Consider the following 17,795-nt stretch of genomic DNA (forward strand, 5'->3'; position numbering starts at 1 on the left):
ATTATTTACCCTGAGAGATTATGTGGTTGCTGACTGAGGGACTCTTTAAAAATCTCCAAATCCAAAGATGGTGATTGCTAAAATGATGGCAAAGAAACAAAAAGGTGATGGGCCACACACTATATATTGAATGGAGTACTGAATAACAAAAATGTGTCTAATATAATTATTTCCTGAACTCTTCAAGGGTTGTTTCTAGTGAACATAGTAATTTTGGTCATTATAAGTGTGTATTCGGTACAAGAATATTTCACTGGGATTTTTCCATTGTCTGGAAGGACTTTCTCTCAAAACCAAAATTGGCAATAAGTTTTCAATTCTTGCACCAGCACAGTTTGTTTAAAGCTTCACAAAAAGCTGTGTTGAGATGAGTGAGAAGAGTTCTGAAGCCACGTTCAGGCTTAGAGTTAAAGAGATAAGGATTAACTGTGTCAACAATGGTTACCGAAGATACTATGTGTTTTAGGGAAGACAGTGGGGAGAGGGATAGGAATTATAGGTAATAACAAATTTGATGCATTTACCATCCTTACTCTCAGTAACTTTCCTGAGCATTTCTTATTACTAATTTTGTTTTCTAAGTACCTTGAAAGTGAGAAGGTGGTAACAAAGATAGATGATTTACATTTCCAGTTATAAAAATATGTATTATCTTTCCATAAATTTATAATTTGTTTTCTATTGTATGAATATTAGATTTTTTCTACTTACAACCAACTATTAAATATTTTAACTGTTTGCACATAATTATCAGCCATTTTCATCCTATAACTAAACTTCAAAAACAAATAAATACCTGTGCAAAAAAATAAATAACTGTATAAATAATCTTCCTGTGTAGGATCTGGTTAACAAGAGAAGATAATAGTGAATATGAATATGATGGTGAAAGAAGGCAACAGTTATTTAGGAGAAGAATAATTTTCAAGTACTAATCATAACAGGCCTTCCTAAATTGACCATAATCTTAAGTATCAAAATTCTGGTTTTCTTAAAAAATACCTGATTCTTCTATTCTACCTTTTTTTTTTAAAGTTTATTTATTTATTTTGAGAGAGAGGGAGTAGGGGCTTGCAGAGAGGGAGAGAGAATCCCAGGCAGGCTCCACACTGTCAGTGCAGAGCTCCACACGGAGCTTGAATTCACGAACTGTGAGACCATGACCTGAGCTGAAACCAAGAGTGGGCCGTTTAACCGACTCTGCCACCCAGGTGCCCCTTCTATTTTACCTTTTAATGAAATTATATCATATGCATTTTGCATAGTTTCGTTAATCTAAAAGACAAACTATTAAAAATATAAAAGAGAAATTATGTCTTCATTTTTATCAAAGGGATTTAAAAAAGAATAAGAGTAACTTACTTAAACTGAGCATTCTCTTTCTGGATCTTAGACTTATTTTTTTTTTCTTTTCGATAATCAGAGAGAGGAAAAAAGTCTTGAAAGTGCTTCATTAGCTGACACATGGTGAAAGAATATACTTTTAAGTCTATTATGATACTTTTTAACAGACTTAATAGTTAAATTTTGACTAATCTTTAGGTTCCTGAACAATTTCCTACCATATTTACCAATCAAATGTTTATACCACTAAATTCAGTTACTCCAGTTTAAAAAATAAAATCATCACGAAGAAGCAAATACTCATTGTTTGGGAATAATGGTTAAATAAAGGAATGCAAATTAAGTCAGGGAAACAGAATCCATTATAAACTTCCCCGTCAAATTTTCTGGAACAAAACCTGTTACTCTCATTCGTCTTCAATGTCCTCTGCATTCACGTGGCCTCTGGGTACATAATAACCTTTCTAAAGGTCTCCTCAAGGGATATTTTAGTCATGCAGTGATCTCCTTGAACACAAGTAATGACAAACAATAAGCTAATTCTCAAAAAGTTTTTTTTTAAGTCATTTTTACTACTTTTAAATGAGTGTGTTTGATGCATGATTTTGGTCCCCCTGATTAATGGTCACCGCCGGCCCAGCTTCTGGAGTTGTAATGTTTCCGTGAGCTTCCCTCCAGCAGAGCTCGACCATTAATCCAATGGCATATGTCAGCTCAGCAGAGCAAGGTCACTCTTCTGCTTCAAGGGGAACCTTTTTAGAAATAATAAAACTGACAGAAAGTTCTTTTTTGCATGCTTTATGCCACCTGAGGTTGAGTGCTGCAGTTAATATCATAAAGCTTATAAACATTCCCATCTCAGGCAGCACCCGCTGCCACTATGGTTAGGAATTTAAACGTTTTTTCCTTAGTAAGAACAGACATGTTTATGTGGGGCAAATATACAGTATGTAATCCCAAACAGGGAAAGAATGGGTGGGAAAAAACAGTAGTAAGTTCATGCTAGGATATTTGGAAGAGATGTTAGGGTTCTATAACTTCCTTATTATCAATTACATTCTCTTTTCAGCAAATTTGGGTTTGGCTATATAAAGATTTCAGTGTATTGAGGGGTCGATAGTGATGTTGAATGTAATAGTCGTGGTAGAAATGAACTAGGTTTATGATAATACTTAAACTTACAATATCATGTCTGACAACTGTAGAACATTTACCTTGGAAAGAATTTTCTTTCCAAAATTACAAATTTGCTGTAATTATTTGTTTTATATAGGTAATGGCTGCTTTAAAATTGATAAATAATTATAGTGAGATATTTACAATCTTAAAGTAAGTTGAAACACAGATGGCCTGAGAAAAGATGATGCCTATATATAATAACTAGTAATATAAGGAATACATACCCATAAGCAGTATAAAATTTATATATTTAATTACTCATTTTATGACTTTTCCTTATTAAAAAAATCAATGCTGCACAACTGTAACCATATGAAATATTCAGAAAAAAACTTCTAGAAAAAATATCTAGATTAATGCCATGTCACTATATGTATTATAAAATAGAATTTACTGCAAGGTAAACCTGCTTTAAATCTTATCTCAGGAATTTTAAGTATTAAATTTAGGGAAAGTATAGAAAGGAAACATCATTATTTATATTGAGTTGTCTTCACTGTATGTACGTAGAGAAAAAGTGGTAACTCAGGCTCATCCATGCTCGGAAATCAGTTCCTTGGCCAGGTCTCCATGTCTAATGTCAGACCCTCACTTTATCAGGTACAGAAACTTTATTTTTCAAGCTTTCTGAAATAAACAATCTCTGAGGGACTGACTCATAAGCTAAACTAAAAAGGTAGCAAAAATAGCAATACCAAGTATTGATGAGGTATGAGAAATTCAACTGTCAGGAAAAATGCATATTCTTGTTGACTTAGCAAAGAATGTTCTCCCCTGGAGGAAACACTGTATGAGACACAAGATCACTGCTCACAGTTTGTTTCATCTGTGTAGTAAAAGCCACAGTAACTCGGCGGCATAAAGGGCTAGAGGCACGCACGAAGCTACATGGCCTGAATTGCACCTCTTACCTAAGTGAGCAAGTCTGCTGAGCCAAATGGAACATTTGCTTCGGCTGATGGATGTTGTTCTGCAGATGCAGTGGCACATTTCTACTGTCCCACTCCTTTCTAGTCTTCCAGCAAAGCAAGCCCCTTTGCTAATGCTTTTCTTTTCAGACACGTTAAATCACAATGTTTGATTATCGTTTTGTTTCATTACATTCTGATTCCAACAATGGTTACTTTGCTTTATGTGGGTGTTACCCAGATCTTTCTCAATGACCCATTTGTAAACTATGTCCTGGGGTAGAATCCTTCTTTAGGTGACTAATATTATCCATTAGTCATTCCACACTCATTGTACACACATTGAGACATCACAGTTATGTTCTATATGATAAGTGTTCTTGGCCATAGCCCAAGTGTAATAGGAAGCACATGGAGTCTGAAAGTCAGACAGACTGAGTTTAGGCCTCCTCGTTCCCCAACAAAAACTCCAGGGATGCAAATATGCATAATAAACATCCCCTGTTCTTGATGGTGACTATGGTTGGGAGAGCATAGTGGAATAAACTCTTAATAATAGTTAAGAGAAACAGTGGAGGTTGGAACAAGCACTGAGAAAACAGAACAGAAGGCGAGGTTATTAATGAAACATGTACTATGTGCTAGAAAATTTACATATGGTAATTAATTAAATCCTCACATCAATCAGATGTGACATGCTTTAATATACACTTCTCCAGATAAGCACACCGAGACTCACAAGGGGTTTAATAAAATGTGCAACGTCCCCTGGTTAGGAAATATAAAAATAGAACCTCAAAACCAAGTCTGTATGACTATTTAATGTTTACTTATTTTTGAGAGAAAGAGAAAGACAGAGCATGAACGGGGGAGGGGCAGAGAGAGAGGGAGACACAGAATCCGAAGCAGATTCCAGGCTCTGAGCTGTCAGCACAGAGCCTGACGCGGGGCTAGAACTCACAAACTGGGATATCATGACCTGAGCCGAAGTTGCACGTTTAACCAACTGAGCTACCCAGGCACCCCTTATGTGACTTTAGTTCATCTTCTCTACTGCTCTGCCAGAATGCCCTCTGACACATTGCCATGGGCTAATTAGAGGCTTTGTTGCCGGCTTAACTGTCTGGCTAGACAGATGAATTTAGTATGTAGCCAGAAAGTCACTGGCCAAAGGGGTAGAGCAGATGTTTTACTTTTATTAGTTTTCAAATGTTTCTTAATGGGGGCCTAGTGGGATGTTGCAGACGTGAGTTTAGATGGAAAGAAAGAACAAGGAAAAAGAGTGGAGAGTGTGGGAGCCACTGTAGTGAGGTCAGGGTGGCTGGCTGAATGAGGGTACTGGTCAACTGGAAGTGAAGAGGGGTAGAAGGCAATTGGAAAGAAGGAAGCAGCTGAAAATCAAATCTTCACTTTTAATTAGTAGAACTTTATGGGCTATGTTGTGAATGGAACGTGTATTCCAGACCTAATCCCTCGTACCTTAGAATGTGACTGCATTGGGAGATAGGACCTTTAAAAAGGAAATTAAGTAGAAATAGGGCTGTTCTGGTGGGCTACAATCCAATCCTCTGGCATCCTTTTAGGCAGATGAGATTTGGACACATAGAAACACCAGGGATATACATGGACGGAGGAGTGAGCAAGTGAAAAGGAGCAAGCGTGGCCATCCGCAAGCCAGTGAGAGAGGCCTGGGGAGCAGATCCTTCCCTCATGACTCTCAGAGTAAGACAAACCTGCAGACACCCCGATCTTGGACTTCCAACCTCCAGAGTTGTGAGACGATACATTTCTGTTTTTGAAGTCACTCAGCCTGTGGTATTTTGTTATGGTCACCCTACCAAACCACTAGAGGCGAGATCCAGACTTCTAAGCTCATCATGTGAGGCAAGAAAGGAGACATAGCCAGCTGTGTTGACAAATGACCCTCTCTATGTATAGAAGAATCACTTCGTCTACCACTAGAGACAGCTTAAAAACCTCTTCTATTCTTATTAATCAATTCTTAATGTAGGACATTTTTGTTCTCTAAGAGGCTAATTATGAATGTCTTGTTTCTAAAAGTTCACCTAAATCCTTAACACTAGAAAGAAAGAGAAATGGATCAGTTTGGTAATGCTAAATTTGGAAACTTAGATATGTAGACTTAATTCCATTAGAAATATGGACTTAATTCCATTAGAAAAAACAAAACAAAACACAATCTTGAGGGATAATGAAGCCATTTGTCTCCAAAGCAAGGCAAGAAAAGATTAAAGAGATGTGTCTCATTCAACTGATTTGTAACAAATCCAGTGCTTTGGTAGTCAAAGTAGTGACTTGTTGCTCTTCCTATAGGATATAATATCCAAATTTCCAAAGAAAGAGAGGCTACATTTTTGTCATTCTCTCAGCCATTTGTCTCCTGAACTTTCTGTATACTGTCTGGACACTGTTTTTCTCCAAGGAGAGCCAACCTAGTTGGCCCCCAATTTTTTGCTACTTGCTTGCAACACAATTTGATTATAGATTCAAAGCCTACAAAATGGGGAGGCTAGAATGAATTAGTGTTTTGGAGAAAAGTTTTCAAGGCAAAATTATTTAACTCTTTCAATCGAACATGACGAAATGAACAAATTAGTTCATCTCTTCTGATTGAAGTGCCCTAGAAATGAAAATTAAGGTCAACAGAAAATTGTATTTTGAAGAAAGAGGCAGAAAATTTTGGGACGTGGCACATCAATTTGGGGATGAATTTCTGGTGGCTACGACAGAGAAACATGGGCATTTCTCCTAGAATTGTGGGCACCAATTAGAAGCAATAATAATGTAGGGCAGTGGCAACCCTTCTGTTTATTATCTTTTGGTCACATGTGGTGTGGTTAAGTTTCCTGTGCATATTCCAATGGATGCAATATGTACAAATATATCCCAAATTCAGCATCTCCTCAACATCTACCCTGCCTGCTGCTCCCCTCGTGTGAGCCATCACTATCTCTTGCCTAGTTTCTGTAAAGCCTCCTAACCAGTCTCTTCTCCCTACTATGTCCAAATCTTTCAGTGTATTCGAAACACAAAAGACAGAATAACCCCACTAAAACGTTATCCAGAACGTTTTCTCACAATCTTTCAATACTAGCTCAAATCCTTATAATGACCTGGAAGCCCTCTGTGATCCTGCTGTTTGTGAACACTCTTCCCCTTATGCACTCTGTTCCACTGTTTCTCAAAACACTTGGGATGCTCCTGCCTCAAGGTTTTTAGACTCTATCTCTCTTCTGCCTGGAATACAACTTCCTCAGTCAAACTCGTGGTCAGCTCCTTCATTTCCTTCAGGTCCTTTTTCAAATTCCCATCCTCACCAAATCTTTCCTGGTGCCTTCCTTGTATCCTTCCTTCCCTTTTCAGCACTCATCATTACCTAGCATACTATATATTTAACATATTTATCTCATTTATTGTATGAGGGCAAGGATCTTTGTTTTATTCACCACTATATTCTGCACATATGGTGTATATTGTCTCTAGCAAGCACTCAATAGATATTTGTTGTATTGAAGAATGAATGAATGAACGAATGGGTAAATGGATTAATAAATTACCTACGTCTTTTGAACAGGTTAGTAGAAAAAATGTCTCCAGATGGGGTAACTAAAAATTCGTGATGCTCAGGCACATCCTATATTAGGTAATCAAAATATTTGAAGGTGGAATCCAATCATTAGTATTTCTTAAAGTTCTTCAGTGATTCAAATGTGCAACCTAGGTTGAGAACCATGGATGTGAACATCATTTCTAAACTCTGAAGTGTTCACAGGACTCCTAGGTATCTTGTTACAATATATATTCTGATGTAATAGGTTTGGGGTAGGCCAGAGAATCAGCACTTCTAACAAACTCCTAAAATGCCAAAGCTGCTAGTCTGTATGAACACACTGAGTAGCAAGCACTTAGATCCACGTTCAACTCAGCCTTGGTGGCCCTGTAAAACCCTCTAACAGGATTTCTACTCCATTTTCACCTGAATTATTTTGTTTTAGTTTGGGATCATAATCTATTTTAACTATTTCTTGGAAAACAAATGTGACATAAATACTAAGTAAATATATAATTGAAGAGCACCTTTTGGGAGATTTGGGGGGGGTGGCGAGAAATAATAACCAAAAGCAAAAAAATATATATACATATATATTTACACCCATCATTTTTAAATGGGAAAAGCGAATTTAAAATATTACCTACATTGTATATCACATATCTTATTTGGGATCACATTGTTTGAAAATCCAAACATTCAACTGAATTCATCTAAATTAAAGTCCAAAATTATACACCAGATGAAGAAGCAAAAAGAAGTAATGGGGGGAAATCCACAGGTTTAGAAGAAGAAACTGTCCCATATAATCTTGAAAAATTTTTTTTACTAACAATGTTACCTTGAGTGAAATATTTCATATCTGCAGAACTGTTTTCTTTCCTGTAAATTGGGAGAAGAATGCCATAAGCCCCTTGTGTAAGTGCCTGGCCTCAAGTAAGCACCTGTACATGTAAACATTTCTTCCCTTTTCTTATACCTGGTTAGATAAGAGTTAAAATGTATTTTAGCAGTCTTGATAGGAAAAGCAGTGAAGAAAGCTCTTTAATGCCACAACTACGTGTCATCCTTGTCTAGGAGCATAAATTCGCACAGCGGGCAGTGCAGTGAAAACAGCTCATAATCAACTCATCACCTCTCATCATTGCTAGGATCAGATGCAAATGGGAAAGAATGCCACTTCAGTCATTGCTAGTGAAAATTAGCTTCTGTGACACTAATGGTGTCTCATTTAGTATGTACTTTAGATTTAAAAATATGGTAAAAAAAAAAAAAGGCTATTTCCAGAACTGCCATTATTCCAGTGTTTCCCTTTAAAATAACTGTGGTATTTGAATCTTCTTTACTTAAAAAATCCTGTGTTAAAATTTATTAACAGATCATTAATCCCAGATGAATAAAGGCCAAGTTATCCTAATTATAGTTGAAAAGTTTCATTTGTCTATTCCTTTCCTGATTTTGAAGTTTCTACCATATTCCCTGACCTGGAACAAAGGTCTATAGTTATGTAATGGTGGGCCTCTCTAGAGAGTCTGGCACAGCATTTGCTGTATTGGAGTCCTTAAAATAAAACTTAAAAATAAGTTACAGTTTGCATTTACACACATACACATAAACTTTCTTATGTGCACGCTAGCAGACTTAGTGCCAAGAATAATGAAAGTACACTGCACTAAAGAGTATTTATTCCTGAACCAGGATACATAGAGTAGACTCAAGAGACTCCATTCACTTTACAAATATTTATTAGGGCCTACTACATCAAAGGTGCTATGCTAGGTGCAGGAGGGAGATACGTGGTTATACTTATCTCAGTTTTAGGCCGTTATTTTTTTTTGACAATTTGAACATGTGAATATTTAAAAAGTTATTGTGGTTTTACAATTTTAAGCATTGACAGTTGAGTGGACACCTGGAGGGATTTTATTGGTGGAAGTCTTATACCTAATCACAGACAGGTACGGGTATCTCCAACTTCCTTTCCAACTTGCAGAGGCTCTTAAGCATATGTTCTCCCTGGTTTTCATAAAATTTAGCTGGTAATTAAGACAGAAATAGAAGAAATATCTACAGTCCCTATGCTCATAATGGCAGCATAATAAGAACAGGAGTACTGGAAATTGACATATCACACACTTTTCTTTTTCATCTGAGTATGTGTCCCTGCTCAAGTTAATTAACCGTCTCTATGCCTTCTTATCCGTGCAGCTAAATAAGAGTGATTCTCTCACAGACTTGTTAGAAATATTAAACAAATTAATGTACAAAGCCTGAGAACCACAGCAACTAGTATATGATATACTCACAATAAATATGGAAAACTAAAATACAACATTTCAGATAGAGAAACAATCACAGAAAGTTATGTTCTAAAAATTAAGCATTTATAGAGTGTAATGAGATCCTATCTTATCTACTCCGAATCCCAGATATGCTCAAAATTTTAAAAAGTCACTAGCAGCAGTGGGCAGTAGTGATGAGAAGGCAAAAACAGACTTCAAAAAAGAAAGTACAGTACTTTGCATGTATGTTAAGCAAGGCTATTTTTGAAAGATTAATCTAAATATATAACACTTAAGCACTATTCATCAAATTTCCGTGTTAATTTGAAATTTGCCTATATATACCATATAGAGTTCTGAAACACAAATTAAACTTGTTGGAATTTATTAACATTCCAGTATACATAATGGGTTTCTTTGGTAATAACTCTCCAAAGCTTTTCCAGTTTCCTTCTTGGAGTATCTCTGGTCTCACTCTCTTAGCCTCCACTATGAATCTCTTATAACCACTATGAATACTATTGGTCCTATTTATGAGCTATCTGAAGGAAAGATCTCATACCAAAGATGGAGATACAGGAATAAAAGCTGAAAATGATGACACATTTATGATAAAATTAAAGATGGTAAAACTGAATTTTAATGTGTGCTTTCATTTTTTTTTTTTGAGTCATGGACATGTCTATTGGTAAGTCTTCTGAATTTAAGAAAATAATAAATTATTACATATATAGATTTATAAAATCTATCGCTACATTTTTATATCCATGAATACTTGGAACTTTCTCACAATTGTAAGATCTGTTTAAAAATACTAATAACAAAGTCCTTCTCCATTGATATCCTTTTCAAATAAACAGTTTCCTAATTTTTTATTTGAGGGAACCTTAGTTATAATATGCATTCACCATTTGAATTGTGTACTAGGTCACCTGAACTATAACCCACAGGAGTTAACATGAACTAGATACTGCAATAATAGTTCCTTCATTTTCAATGCTATCGCTCTTTATTTCAACATTCACAACACAAAGCAAGCAAATCTCTCTCAGACATTCTGAAAGACTATCGTACAAGGAGTATACCTTTAGGGGTCAGGAGAGGCAAGCTATTGTTTGGTATGTACTTAATTAGCTTAGACTGTTATTCCCCATATTTCAGACAGATTTCTTGATGGTTCTGTTCTATTTTTCTAGACACAGATCCTCTGGTCCCTTCCAGTAGATGAAGGAATTTGCACTCTTCATTCTATTAGCCATTTGTTTGTAGAGATCATCATGACATCCATTTCTACCATCTCTTAGGGATTCTATTGGTTTTCCATAAAATACACAAAAATTATCCAGTAAAACAAATAAATGTGAATTAAAGAGGAGTTGTTTCTAAGACATAATTACAATAATTGGAAAAAAATTACCTCAATATAAAAAGAAAGGCTTTTGTTGACCCAAAATGTATGAAAAACACACTTGTACATATACACTCACATATCTCTAGATTTGTATAGAATGAAACCACTCATCTAAAGATAATGGGACTTCATTCACAACATAAGTTAATATGTTTCCAATGTGACTACTCTCTGTGATATGTTTTATTCCTATATATATATAGAGAGAGTATCAGATATATTTTTGTAAATGAGTAAAGTCAGTAGGATGAACAATACCCACTTATATTTCAATAGTTTCTTCAATTAAGGGAAATGATGATGATAGACTAAACTATTATTTTGAAAATAGTTCACTGACATAATTATGATAGTAACTCACTACATAATGCAGTCCTTGTGAGATACTTTAACTTCAGAATTTAAATACCTAAAGGAAAAGTACCAATTCATATTAACTTTTATGATCCCCTTAGAACCTACTATTGTCAACTCAATATTAGTTGCATTTAATTGAGTAAATTCTGTATACGATCAATCTTAAATATAAAAGTAAATGATGCTTTTAGAATTTTTTTTCACTCTTTGGGAAACATGCCTTTGAATTTTTATTATATTAGGGGAAAAGATAGACATCATGATATATTATCCAGCTGTATTTTTAACTGAAGATCCCTGACTTATTTTTTAAAGATTGGAAATATTTATTTATTAGTTTACTTCAGACAGGTTGTATAGTAACTTGCAAAGACTTACAAAACATTGACCACTGTTCGATGCCTCATCAATCCAGAAGTTCGCAATCAATTCCCAACTCCTTTCTCTCAGAACAAGTGCCAAGCAAATACAGACCAATAATAGATAATAAGTCAGTCCTTTAAAAAGACATCTGAACTCAGTTATAGCTCATTCACAGATAGATTAAAAATGTTATTTATCTAAGGAACTCAAGAAATGTAAACGTATTGGAGAAAACCTTTGACACCAGTACTTCATGGTTTCTTTCACATGATTAATGAAACTAATTTAGAGTTCTACAATAGAATCTAAACTTTGTTATCTCATGCTGTACTTTTTGGTAAGTGGCAATTATTGTCAAGACAAAGGATAGCATAATGTTCCAAATAGAAACAATTAGGCAAATCTATCAATACATGGAGTTTTGGTGCTTCCTAAAATATAACCCAATCCACTCTCTAGTATAATGTTAGTTCAAGCAAGAGTGGGAAACATAATCTTTTCAACAAGCTATCATATTTTAATACAAAAAAATGAAAAAAATCAAATGCTCAGCCAAATCCTCTCTATTTACAATCTTCTCATAATTAAAAGTAATATGAGAGCTGAACCCATAAGGGATAAATTGCATTCAGTTAAATAGACATTGACAAATGTATAGTCATAAAAAATGTTCAAGAATATTTCATAATATCCACCTTTCAAGCAGAGACCACCAATTGATTTCCACGAACTTGGATCTGAGCTCCAACTTCAGTTACAAATGTAAATGATCAAATATACACTATAAGGTAAAATTACAGAAACAATAATTGTCATGTATTACTTAACCTCTAAGTTTTCAACTCATTATTTTTCACACCTGCCACGAGGCCTTTGACCCTAGGGTTGAATTAATTTATAACTGACAGCTAAGAACAATGTGTGTGTGTGTGTGTGTTTGTGTGTGTGTGTGTGTGTGTCTGTGTATTCTAGTGTATTCTATTAAATGGTTTGGTTTTATTTAACTGTGTATAGTTACCTTACCTTTGGTTTTTGATGTTTCTCCTTCTCTGAAGCATTGGATGGTTTTCTCTTCAACATTTTCAATTCAGACTACTCCAAGTGAGTGCACTTCCTGTTGTTACAGAAACAACTGAAGGCTGTCAGCAGTGTGCGTCTATGATATACAGCAGATAAGTTTGAGCCCAGTGACCTGCCACTTCCTCCTTTTTGGTCAGGATATGACCTCACAACTACATGGGTAAAGGTTTTTGGTTTTTTTTAATGGTAATTCTTTGGTAACTCTTTAATGTTCTGTATTTGCTATAGTCTGAGGTAGATTCCTAAATCTCACACTTCCACATGCCTTTAGGCATAAAACTATATGATAGAGAATATTATCTCATTTATTTATCTCCCATAAAACTATATGATAGAGAATATTCATGATAGTCAGTTTTATACTTCTAAGTAAACTTTGTTATAAGATGAAATAAACTAGACTTTATGAAATACTAATCCTACTTAAAGTGTATATGCATATACTCAAAAGTAGAGCATGGATGAAATTAATATAAATAGGAATATGACTTCAGAATTAATTGATTATGCATATTGTTACTTTTTAAACACATTACTATGTTGTAAAGCCCTGATTAATGTGAAAATCAGTTAAACAGAACCCTGAATTAACCAGATGTCTTTCTGCTACAAACGATAATGCTATATCCTGATAACTGCTATTCCAGGTATGGTCCAATGGATCAATGGTACATTCACATGAAGCATCCAGTGTCTCAATTTAATAGACCTGGAATAGGGCTAACATGGCTTAGAAAGACTTTTCTCATCAAAATAAATGGTGTAATATTTTTACTATAGTGTCAAAACCAAGATACCCAGAAAGTAAAAGCAAGAAGTTCAAGCTTTCTTGTTGATGAGGGATTTACCAAAGGGAGACTTGTGGAATGTCTAAAATTCCAGTTCAAGTAAATCAGGCTTGTTAAAATCAACCTAGCTTTCCATTTCCATAAAACTCCGGGGTTGAAAAGCAATGGTGCCATATTCTTAATTAACAGCTTCTCTAGGTAAAAATCAGCTGACTCTATTTCTCAGTCTTCCCTCATCTCTCTGAGCCCCTCCCCCTGAGGCCCAGTTCTAAGTATTCAAATTTCACTAATCATTTAACAAATATTAAATTAAATGTTGTGTGCTGTTTGACAGTATATCATACCTCTTGATTAGCTTAAAATTATTTGTGTCCTATAATAGAATTAAAGAAATACACTTAAGGTTATGATTAATATGCTTCTTCCATGAGATATTAAGAGCACAATTCTATCTTTAGGAGTTATCAGACTGGCATTTTCAAAATAACAGTGAGGACTCTGAGGTTGGGTAATTCCCTAGAAGTATGGCTTAGGTGAAGGCAGTGACCTAAGTGTATTTTCATTTCATCTTTTCAGGAATTGAAAGTCATAACAATATATTCCTTAACAGAAACATTTGCCTCACTTTTTTTACCTGTGAATAGAAGTTTAATTCAGTTGTGGAGTTCAATCAACAATATGAGAATGATAATATTTTCACTTACTACAGTAATAGAGTTTTAGTGAGAGTAAAAGTGAATACCAATAAAGAGCATACTTATCATATGACTTAACATTTAAATACTGTTTTATGTCAAGAAACGTTTGTGGACCTTGAAGTATGAGATTTCAAATTATACTTCTACAGTGATAACTAAAGACTAGAGAACACTCACATTCATGGTGACATACATGAGCTAGACTATATGCAGTTTTAAAAAGTGTTACACCCAAGTAATTTGATAAAAACTCAATTTATGATCTCTAGGCACTTTACCATCATTAACACTATCAGAAATATTTTAAAATGTAAGTAAAACAGGAATATTTTCTTTCAGAATTACAAATGGGAGAAGCAATTTTCTCTTTCTTTTTTTAAAAAGTTTATTGATTTATTTTGAGAGTCAGAGAGTGAGCTGGGGAAGGGCAGAGAGAGAGAGAGAATCTCAAGCAGGCTCCACACTGTCAGCACAGAGCCTGATGTGGGGCTTGAACTCATGAACTGGGAGATCATGACCTAAGCTAAAATCTAGACTCAGACGCCTAACCAACTGAGTCACCCAGGTGCCCTGAGAAGCAATTTTCTAACCTCTACTACTCAGGAAAACTGTTTTCTGAAGATTAAAAACATCTCAAGTCCTATCATAGTCTGTTAAACAACTTGTTCCTCAAAATATCTCAGGTGGTAAGGTAGCAAATTTTTTTTTTATCAATTATCTACTATGTTTTGGAATTCTGGGGCCACCAAGACATTTAATTAGTGACCAGAATGACCCAGAAAATTCAAAAGTCAAAGGTGAAATAAGAATGGGGTAAAGAGTAACTCTTGAGCACATCTAACTCCCTATCATGATTAAACCACTAAGCCACATGTTGCTTAAGACTTGTTCTGAAGCAGGGAAATTGCAAAACAGCAGTCTGGGTGCTTTGTTTTTACAAATTACCTTAATGGTCTTAGAAGCCAGGCAGGGCAAAGCAAGGTTGGGACTTTGTGACATACATATTACTATTTCTGCGTCATAGGTTGTGTCAAAATTTTAGAGAAACTGCAATCAAATAACGGTTATTGGGATGTAGATGTTATGAGAAAACAGAGTGCGACTATAAAGAGTTGTTTCGGTAGTTCAACAAATATTTATTGGTGGGTTGCTACAACATGAGTTATCAAATCCAAATCAGAAAAGAATAGGTAAAAGAAAATGTGGTCTGATGCCTTTCATTCTGATATCTTGATTGCCTGATGGCCTCTGTCTCTTTGTTCCCTGTCATCAGGTTGAAGACTGAAATTTGTAATGTTTGGATTAATCCTAGTCTATACTTTAAAGACACATATATTTTTTTCAATGGAAGGAGGGTTTTCAAATCTTTTAAAATGGAACAATAATCCCCACACCCCCTTAATGTGTACACCTCCAACATGTGGACTCAGTCACAGTAAATCTAAAGCTTCCATGTGTTACTGGGACAACCATGACCGAAAGCGATTTAAGTAACTATAACCTAAAATACTCCTGACTATACCTCAAATGTATTGTCGGAGGGGGACAACAGAGAAACATCTAAGAACTTGAAAAATAAGAGAAGTGAGATTGTTATCATGAAGTACAACTCTGAAGTTCATATTTAATGTAAGATAGAATCCTTATAGAAAAAATGGATTGTATTCCATGTAGATCTACAGACTTTAGTCACTTACGATAAAGAAAAGAAGGAGTCAATCATAAAAACACATTAAACTTGATAGTTCTGCTTTTCTTTCTGGCTCCTTGGAGCAGGTATCTCTTTACAGATGGGGAAGAAAAGTTTATAGAAAGAAGCCCAGTGGGGCTGCTCTGTTCTTGCCTGTTTATGGCTTGCTAGAAGTGGAGATCCTACACTATCATACAAATTCCAACTCTACACAGGATTTCTTGAAGCAAACGCACGTATCGATCTGATGATGTTCTTGCAGATCTTTACTCAATAATTTGGTTGGTAGTTTCAAAGTCATATAGCCATATACAACATATTGGGGTTGACTTATTCTTACAATATGATGGATAAAACACCTCCTTGTTTACACTCGGGTGTTTATAGAGAAATCGTGATATGGGTATTCCTTCATACCTACAGTGGGGATGAAGGGGAGGGGCAGCTGGGGAGAATGGTGGATTTTCTGTGAATCTTCTACATTTCCTAGCTCTCTGAGGTCATTTACCAGGGTCTCTGGAGTCCCTATTTACTAACCCTTTTCTGTAAGGGACCCACCCCCTTCCCTAAGCTCTTGAAATCCCTTCTAATGTCTTTCTAATTGAAAAGTCTGACAGTGGCTTTTCTGCTTTTCCCAGGGACTTGCTTTATGGAATGACGAAGAGTTTTTGAGGAGATACTTGAGAGAAGAGAAAATTCCGATCCTAACAGCAGGTGTTAAGAAGCTATAGCGGTTTGTTTTTCTCAGGGAGGCCTGAAATTAAGCATATGTATCCTAAGGATTAATTTTCTTCCAAGAACCCATATGAAATCCATATGAGAAATTCACATTTCACCTATTAATTTCTCCTTGTGATATGATGCCCTGACTGAGTTTTATCACAGAGTTCTCATACCTTCATTAACAGTGATGGGGGTGATGGCCAAACCACTTAGAAGGTGGGAGGAAGTCTTAATTTATTTTGCCCCGCATAGAGAAAGAAGTGTAACAGAGGCAAATATTTGGTAGTATCCACTCAAGCCCCTGGGTTCAAGAAAGAGAGCTTCAGTAAACCTCGAGTATCTTAATTCTCTAACAAGATAATCCATCATGCAGAGATGGATGCATCAAGCAATTTTAGCTGGATTTCATATTTTTTATGAAACTACTATTTTTTTTATTTTTTCTAACTACTTTCTATTTTTTATTTTTATATTTTTTCTAACTACTTCTCTTTATTTTATTTTTATTTTGAGCTCAAAGAGTAACCTTTAAATGGTGAGTGAATTCCTAGGGTAGGTCTGCCCACAGGAGGCAAATGTATTGTTCATACGGACATCAAATACCTGAGGCACTGCAGTCGTATTTCTTAGTATAAGTTAATGAATTGCTATGCTGACTGATCAGAGTATGTCCCAAAAAAGGATCCACTCTTGGTATGCTCAAACATTATCCTTCTGAGATAGGAGAGCAGCTGGTCAGGCCCTAGAGATCCTGGGAAGTCTCTTGAGAGAGAGCCTGGGCCTGCAACATTATTTCATATTTTAAATTTCCCACAAGATAATTGAGAATCTTATCTCATTATCTTGGTTGTAGAAGAAATAGAGGAATGAGATAAACAAAAAGGACCAATGATCTAAGATGAATGGGGAACGTAAAGAATCATACAATAAGAAACTGTCTTGAAAAAGACAAAGAACTTAGATCATATCTGTGCATGGCAAGAGGTTGGAAAACAACATAAAAGAAGACTTAGTAAGCAAAAAGTGGGGTGTACCAGTTCCAAAGTGACAAAAATAATTAGGGAAGCTTAGTTTGAGATAAGTGCCAACTATTCAGATTATTCAATAGATTATAAATATATACTAAGTAGTCACCATTAGTAATGATAAAATAAAATTTCATCTCTTTATGATTCAAAGTTATAATAAATACTCATAGAGTAATCTGAGTTTCAAAGTTAAAAATAATGAGTATCAGTTTTGAGTGATTATACGGCTGCCATTATGCTGAGTACTTCAGTCATATTTTCCATGTAATCCTCAGAAAATCTCCATAAGCTGCTCTAACGTTGTCAACCTCAACTTCCAGGTGAAGTTAGGTTTGGGGTCCAGTTTGCCTAGCTGGAAGTGGTGGGATCAGGA

The 17,795-nt window shown here is 35.4% G+C and overlaps 1 protein-coding gene across 3 annotated transcripts in view; it reads right to left on the bottom strand.

The window, feature by feature from the left end:
• Window positions 1-12,564, bottom strand: part of SAMSN1 (SAM domain, SH3 domain and nuclear localization signals 1) — a 49,721-nt gene extending 37,157 nt beyond the window's left edge. Inside the window, exons 1-2 of one of the 3 annotated variants that reach the window (XM_047098515.1) lie at window positions 12,439-12,564; window positions 7,844-7,884 (exon numbers count right to left, since the gene is read on the bottom strand). In XM_047098515.1, coding sequence (XP_046954471.1) covers window positions 7,844-7,884; window positions 12,439-12,495 — 98 coding nt within the window. In that variant the 5' untranslated portion in view covers window positions 12,496-12,564. The remainder of the gene's footprint in view (window positions 1-7,843; window positions 7,885-12,438) is intronic. The other 2 variants (XM_047098516.1, XM_047098517.1) reach the window with 2 other exon arrangements.
• Window positions 12,565-17,795: the final 5,231 nt, after the last annotated feature.

The sequence above is a fragment of the Lynx rufus genome, unplaced genomic scaffold (genome assembly GCF_022079265.1).
Source record: "Lynx rufus isolate CCGP_SWC_20201006 ecotype Redwood Valley unplaced genomic scaffold, mLynRuf1.p SCAF_5, whole genome shotgun sequence".
Taxonomy (NCBI): domain Eukaryota; kingdom Metazoa; phylum Chordata; class Mammalia; order Carnivora; family Felidae; genus Lynx; species Lynx rufus.